The sequence below is a fragment of the Petaurus breviceps genome, unplaced genomic scaffold (assembly GCF_028583685.1).
Source record: "Petaurus breviceps papuanus isolate PSGF00001 unplaced genomic scaffold, PetGlider_PUasm1.0 90919, whole genome shotgun sequence".
NCBI classification, from domain to species: Eukaryota; Metazoa; Chordata; class Mammalia; order Diprotodontia; family Petauridae; genus Petaurus; species Petaurus breviceps.
This window is the reverse complement of record NW_027187378.1, coordinates 11,061,460-11,069,459: the sequence shown is the minus strand read 5'-3', so window position 1 is coordinate 11,069,459 and position 8,000 is coordinate 11,061,460. Positions and strand designations below refer to the sequence as shown.

The 8,000-nt window shown below is 39.5% G+C and overlaps 1 protein-coding gene across 2 annotated transcripts in view; it reads left to right on the top strand.

Moving 5' to 3' along the window:
• Nucleotides 1-37: 37 nt before the first annotated feature.
• The window catches only part of DZANK1 (double zinc ribbon and ankyrin repeat domains 1), a 135,410-nt gene continuing 127,447 nt past the window's right edge, over nucleotides 38-8,000 (top strand). The window contains exons 1-2 of one of the 2 annotated variants that reach the window (XM_069075472.1): nucleotides 38-186; nucleotides 5,124-5,247. In XM_069075472.1, the coding sequence (XP_068931573.1) occupies nucleotides 5,139-5,247 (109 nt within the window). In that variant the 5' untranslated portion in view covers nucleotides 38-186; nucleotides 5,124-5,138. Of the gene's footprint in view, nucleotides 187-5,122; nucleotides 5,248-8,000 lie in introns of those variants that run through there. The other variant, XM_069075473.1, reaches the window with a different exon arrangement.

Below are 8,000 nucleotides of genomic sequence, written 5' to 3'. Positions count from 1 at the left end.
ATATTTAGACGCCTAAGACGTTCTTTGAGTTAGGAGAAGAACTCGCAGGTTATCCCAACCGGGTGGAAGGGGCGGAGCCAGTTGCTAGGAAGCGGGATTTAAACCAATCAAAATAGTCTCCTTCTCGGTTTTGGCTGGTGCTGAAGCGTCTTTGGTTACTGGAGTCTTCAGGACCCACCCGAACCGGTGAGGAGTGACCGAGGGCTAGGGTCAGTCTAGGCGGGCACGGGAGACCCCCAGGGTGGACAGCCTGGGAAGCATCTAGTCTAGATGAGTGGGGTAACTCCCTCCCCTGATGGGAAAACCAGCTTTTTGGGGATGACCTTGGGGATGTCAAGGCCGAGCTTTGCCCACCAGCTTCGGGTTTCTTCGCCGGGTCCTTCCCGCCGTCTCCCCGGGCCTTCTCTGGGTTCCAAAGGCACATGCCCGAGCACCTGCGTGGACGGCCCCGGGATGGCTGCGGCCGCTTACCTGGCGTGGGAGAGAGGGAGGGCCTGCGGCCGGCGCTCCACAGCCGCTGGAGAGCCGTCTGCCCGAGGCACCGCCCTGGGTGTTTGTCCCGCCTCGGAGCCTCGGGGGAGCGCTTTTAGCCCTTTTTTTGCCTGTGGTTCCTCTCGCTCTCAAGGATTTCCCTACAAAATCGCTGCCGCCGCAGAAAGCTTTTACACGTGTATAACTGTGGGGAACAGTTTCCACCCTCCACGCGCATATTTATGTAGACATATAAAAATATATATGTATATACAGGTGTTTGTAAACATATAATTGTAGGGAGCAGTTTTCCCACAGAGATCGCTAATGCAGGAAGAAAGCCTCCTTATGTGTGTGTATATGTATGTATACGTATGGATATATATTTATACACCTCTATACATATAGGTATGCATATACGTACACACACGTATATATAATTATGGAGAACAATTTCCCTGAAAAATCACAGTTAATACAGCAAGCTAATATGCATACACACATAACAGATATATATTTATATATACACACATATAACTAGTGTATATGTATAGATATATACACATATGTATACACATAGGAGTGTATTTTGTTGTTGTTCAGATGGTCAGTTACGTCTGACTTTTCTGTGACCCCATGGATTTTGTCTGTGGTGTTTTCTTGGTAGAGATACTGGAGTGGTTTGCCATTTCCTTCTCCAGTGTGTCCCCATTTTATAGATGAGGAACTGAGGTAAATAGGGGTTAAGTGACTTGGCCAGGGTCGCCCAGCTAGTAAGTGTCTGAGGCCAGGTTTGAACTGAGGTCTTTTTGACTCAGTCTAGTGCTTCACCTGTTCCCTGTTAAATATGGTGTCTGCCTGGAGGTACACTGGAGAAAGAAGGCAAATCTAGCAATACCAAAATATTTTTGTGGAGTTTTGGAGCCCAGAAGTAAGGACTGCTCCTTCTGATTCATTTTTGGGAAAACCAGGCTTGATCATCATCCACCACAATGAACTAAGGTGTTCGTTCCAGATTAGAGAGAATGAGAGAATGTGTGTGTGTGTGTATGACATTGTTTTCAGTTGTATATGATTTCATAACCCCATTTGGGGTTTTCTTGGCAAAGATACTAGAGTGATTTGCCATTTCTTTCTCCAGCTTATTTTACAGATGAGGAAACTGAGGCCAACAGGGTTAAGTGATTTGCTCGGGGTCATACAACTAGTACTTGTCAGAGGCCGGATTTAAACTCAGGAAGATGAGTCTTTCTGATTACAGGTCTGGCACTCTATCCGCTGTACCATCTAGCTGCCCTATATATGTGTGTGTGTGTATACATATATACATACATGTGTACACACACGAATCACAGCTACTATATTTGTAGGTATATATACACACATACATATAGTGAGTATATTTATGTACATATAGCTAGTATATATGTATATATGCATGTATATGTATATATACATATATGCATACACATAGTGTATATCTACATATAGCTAGTGTATCTGTATAGATATTTCATAGCAAGGTATATATCCATATATATCATGGCAAGTGTATATGTATATATCATAATGAAGTTACTTGAATGATATTTTATACCCAGTCACGTGCCTGAAAAAGAAGCAAAGACTGGGGGCGGCTAGGTGGTCCAGTGAATAGAGCACCAGTCCTGGAGTCAGGAGGACCTGAGTGCAAATCCTGCCTCAGACACTTAACACTTACTAGCTGTGTGACCTTGGGCAAGTCACTTAACCTCAATTGCCCTGCCCTCCCCCTCAAAAAAAAAATGAAGCAAAGACTGAAGGCACAAGCACCATGAGTTACTTCTAAGGTGTTTCTAGAATAGGGTTTCTTAACCTGGGATCTAGGTACCCTTCCAAGGCCCCCTCTGAGGATCCACAAATAGATTCCATGGAGTCTATGAATTTGGGTGGGAAAATACATTACATCTTTATTTTTACTAACCTCTAAGTGAAATGTATTGTTTGCTTCAATTATGCATGTAGAAAATAATAATAATCCAAGAAGAGATCCACAAGCTTCATTAGACTACCAAAGAGATCCATGACACACAAAAAGGTTAAGAACCTTTGTACTAGGAGGAAGAACATGTCTTGCTCCAGGTTTGTAGTTTCAGTTTGAAGTATGATATAATTCAATTCTTGAAGAAAAAAGACCCGTGTTGGAAGATTTTCCACAGCAGACCACATCTTGAATCATACAACTGACCAAGAGGTCTGTGTAACATTTTATCCCCATTACAGAAAAGGATTTGGTGAAAAAACTGAAATGTATATTTAAATGTGTACTCAATGCCTCTAATAATGTCTTTCACATATATGTTAAGATCACACTAGATTCCTTTAATTTTTTTACATGGTAGGGAGGACTAGATTTGTGGCTTCGTTGGTATAAGGAACTTCTGGTGAAGAATATCCCTCCGCCAGTGCATAGGATACTTTTATAGATTTAATAAAATTACTGCAACATTTTGTTGCCTACCAGACCTAACAATAGGGAACAGAAACTATGAAACCAGAAATTCTGGTGAGCTGTCAGCTAGAATTTAGGAGAAAGGGATTAAGAAGAGGGAGGAGAATGATAATAACAGTAATGGAACTTGTGTGGTGCCTTAAGGTTTGTAAAGTGCTTTATAGGTGTTATTTCTTTTGATCTTCATACCAATCCTGTAAAGTAGGTACTATTATTCTCTCCATCTAGTGGATGAAGAAACTGAGGCTAAAAGCTTTTAAGTGACTTTCCCAGAGTCTCATAGCTAGTCAAAGTCTGAGGCAGAATTTCAACTCAGATTTATCCATTGGACCACCTAGCTGCCTCAGAAGAAGGAAAAGAAGGAAAATACTGCACAATAAAATACAATCAGTGCATATAATTCTAGCACTTTTAACTCTGGCCAAGGCAGTGAAAAATGCCCTCTCACTTTTCCAGATAGACAACTTTGATCTACCACTGATTTCCCACTGTATCTCACATATGTCTATTTTCACTAAATTTTATATGTATAAAAAGATTAGAGGAAGAAATCCACCCATTTCTTAATCCCCAAACCCACACCCTGAAGTCCATTTCTTTTGGCATAATACTAATAGACAATATGCATTTATTAAATGATTATTATGTCCCAGGTTCTGTGCTAGACTCTAGAGATATATAGGGATAGATTAACACAAAAAAATGAAATAGCCCTTTCCCTTAAGGAACCCTTCTATTGGAAGAATCAACATATATACATTTCAATATAATAATAATAGCTAGCATTTACATGTAGTTTTAAAGTTTGTAAAGTGATTTACAAATATTAGCTCATTTGATCCTCACAATAAATTTTATCCCCATTTTACATACGAAGAAGTTTAAACATGTAGAAGTTAGGTGATTTGCCCAGGGACATATAGGTAGTAAGCATCTGAGAATGGATATGAATTTAAGTTTATCCTGATTCCAGGGCTGGGGCACTGTGTCACCTAACTGCCTATAATAGCATATATACAAAGTAGTTGGTGGGGAAGAGGTAATAGCACCTAGGAGAGTCAGAAAATGCTTTTTTCAAGGACATTGTACTTGAACTGATCTTTGAAGGAAGCAAAGGCTTCTAAGAGATTCCAGTAACATTCCAGGCATGGGGGGGGGGGGGGCATGTCTGTGCAAAGGTGTGGAAACAGGAGATGAAATTTTGTATGCAAAGAATGGACCTTTTGGGCTGTACTGTGAAGTGGTAGAAGGAGAGTCACTCGTAATAAGATTAGAAAGGTAGATTTCTAAGCTTAACTTGGCTATGATTGCAAAAAAAAAAAAATCAGGAAGAAGCTTATATTCTTAGTTAATTGCAAAGCTGCCTTATTCCTGGCATTTAGCTAAAGAGATTTAGACATTATTTACATTTATACTCAATACCTTTCACATGGTGGAGGTAAATGCTCTTGTTTACCCCCCATTACTTATTCAGGAGAAAAGATTATGCTGTAACCATTCCTAAATGTTCTTTTCAACTGCTAAAAGGAAGGAAAGGTGAGATCAAACTCATGGCTCTGGAATAAAGGAGACAGAAAGAGCTTTCTTCAGTTGAGCTAATTCCTACGAAGGTCTGGAGAGTGTGAGACAGATTTTCTGGTTGTCTGGATTGTTGGACTGGCAGAAACCTTGTGTGTGTGTGTGTGTGTGTGTGTGTGTGTGTGTGTGTAAATAAGCCATATTTGGAGAAAATGGAGGCAGCCTATCTAAGTCATTAGAGAAGCTGTCTCAGAGATATATTGGCTATAATGTGATAATTACCAAGTCATTTAATCTCTCAGTGCCTCAGGCAATTGTCTAATATTACAAATTTCAGACTGGTTGGATCTGCATGGTAGAGGGAGTTTCCTCATCAGGAGTTCCATTCCCTACACCAATGAAATCAGTCAATAAACATTTGATAAGTACCTACTATGTGCCAGGCACAGTGCTAAAATCACTGGACTGGACGAAACTGGTTTGTTTCTTTGTTTTTTGGAAGAAACAGCCTTCTCTATAGTTTTCTATTTAATTTAGAAAGAGTTGCTTCTTAGTGGCAGTATATATTCAAATAACTGGGTAAAATTGTCAGGAGAGAATATATTATGTATTATTTTCAGATACGAATCTTTTTTTTCTTTAGGCTATAAGAGAGAAAATGACTGCTGGTTCAGTTTGTGTTCCTCAGATTATTCCACTAAGGGTCCCTTGTCCAGGAAAAAACAAACATGAAATAAACACCAATACGCTTGTAGAAATGAAATCAGGTAAGAAAAAATTAAGAATGACTTAAATCATTGCTGATAACACATAATACAGTGCTCACCTAGCTTACAATATTTCTTTTCCAGAGTTTTAAAATCTACTTTTTTATATGTCTTTAGAAAAAGTCTTTACCAGGGAGTTCATCATTTCAGTGGGAAAACCAACATTTTTATATAAGAATAAAGCAAATACACAAAACTCCTTGCAGCACTTCTAAATGACTGATAGACAAATTCCAACTGCTTACTGAAACGTGATTTTTTTTATGTTGTAGAAAAGATTGGTTTTCTGTTTACATAAATATAAAAAACAAATGACTTAGCATTTGGAAGGGGAAAAGATTGAGATTTATAAATTATGCACATTTATGCTGTCTGCCCTGATTATTTTAGACTTTGTATTTCATAGGATTCTAGGTTTTAGATCTGAAGGGGCCCTTGGAGAGACTAGCAGTATAACCCATAGCTTCATTTTACAGATGAAGAAACTGGCCAATCAGTCCATAAGCATTTATTAAGTATCTACTGTTAGGCTGAAAACAAAATCCCAAACTGAAATAATTTGGAAATAAATTTATTAAGTCATCCAGCAGAGGAGAAAGTCAAAAAATGAGGTGGTCCATCTCCCTCACCACCCATCTGTAGGTAACTTGTAATATAAGATCCAAACAAAGGAGGAAGGAAACAGTAAATGATTGGCCAGCACAGAGGCAGTTTTCAAATAACACACTTGGGTTGCTTCAGATGCATAACAGGAGAAAACTACTTACATTCCTTGCATCAATCTTTGGATCTGAGAGAGTTTCTGGTAAGCACAACCTAGGTCCTAAGTTAAGCATTAACCAAGTCTGGTCTTTAAGCAAAGGTCTGGTTTTTCAGCCACACAGGGCTAGGTTCAAAAAATGCAATAAAGTTTTCCCATACTACTATATGCCATGTGCAGTGGTAGATGCTGGAAATAAAGGGACAAAAATGAAACAACCCTTGATCTCAAAGAACTTGTAACCTATTTGGGGAAATACCACTTATGTGTAAATCAGCAAATCTTAGACAAAGTAAGTGTAGACTAGTGGTCCTGATATAGGAGGTGGCACTTGAACAAGTCTCCAAGAGGCAGACATGAGCCAGGAAAGCATTCCACCCCTGGGGGACATCCAGTGCAAAGGCAGGGAGGTGGGAGTTGGATTGTTCTGTGTGAGGAACAGCAAGTAGGTCAGTTTGATTGTAATAAGCCTAGAAAGGTAAGCTATATCCAGATTGTGATGACCTTTAAATGTTAAGCAGAGTAGTGTATATTTTATCCCCGAGGCACTAGAGAGGAGCCACTGGAGCTTGTTGAGGAGAATGACCTGGTCAGACTTGTGCTTTAGGAAAATTACTTTGATGGATGTGGATGGATGGTATGGAGGGTGAGTAGAACCTTGAGGCAGAGAGACCAGTTAGGAGGCTATTGCAGTAGTCCTAGTTAGAGGTGAAAAAAGGTCTTAACTAGGAGAGTGAGTATATGAGTGAAGACAAGGAGATAGATGCCTGAGAAGTTGTAAAAGTAGAATTGATAAACAGCATAGAATTCAATACTGGGGGTAATTTCAAGTAGTATTTAATGACTATGGTTGGGAACCTGGGTGACTTGACAGTGCCCTTGATAGAAATAGGGAAATTAATAAAAAGGTTTGGTTGAAAGGAAGGATAATGAGTTTTATTTTGGACATGTAGAGTTTGAGATACCTAAGAGACAACCAGTTGGAGAAGTTCAATTGGCATTGTGGGGCTGTGGGACTAACTGATGAAGGTTAAGAGAAGAGAAGAGAAGAAATAGTGGAAGCAATCAGTATGAGCACCTTTTTCTAGTAGTTTGTGAAAAGGAAAAAAGAGGATAATAACTGAAGGAGTAGTAGAGTCAAAACAAAAAAAAACTTAAAGAATATGGACATGTTTGTAAGAACCAGTAGATAGGAAGATATTGAAGATTAGAGAGAGAAGGAATAATCACATAGGCAGACTGCTTAAAGAGATGGGATCAAGCATATAAGCAGAGGGATTATCCTTGGAGAGAAGGGCCACCTCTTCATCAGAGAGAAGCACAGAATCTTAGAGATAGAAGAGACCTCTATCCATCATCCCTTAAACTCACTGTTTCCTGAGGCAGCCCCTTTCACTTTTAGATACTAATTGTTAGGACATTTTTTTTCTTATATGAAGATGAGATTTTTATATAATATCTGTAATCTTTGCATACTGCTCCTAGTTCTGACCTCTGGAACTAAGAAGAAAAAGTCTAATATCTCTTCCAAGTGACAGACCTTCTTATACTTGAAGATAATTACCAAACACCACGAACTTCTCTTTTCACTAGTCTAAATATCCCCAGTTTATTCCGCTAGTTCTATCCCCTCACCATCCTGGTGGCTCTCTTGGCAACTGAAGCTTGTCAATGCCTTTTCTAAGATGTATCACTCAGAGCTATTCAGAATACTCCAGATGTGTTCTGACTTGAGCAGAGTATACAGCAGGAGTATCACTTCCCTCATTTTAGAAACTGTAATGGAAATGCAAATTTAAAGATCTTCCCTGCCCCTAGGCTAAAGTGCACCTGGAGCCTGGGGTGGGAGGCTTGTTTTTCAGTAGATACTTCTTGATAGGCCAGTGGGTCAATAAGGTTGTTACATTCTCTGAGCCAGGAGAAGGCTATATAAGCCCTGATGTGAGGCTTTGTGTTGGGGGCTCACTTTGAGAAGTGTTCTGTGATTTGATAT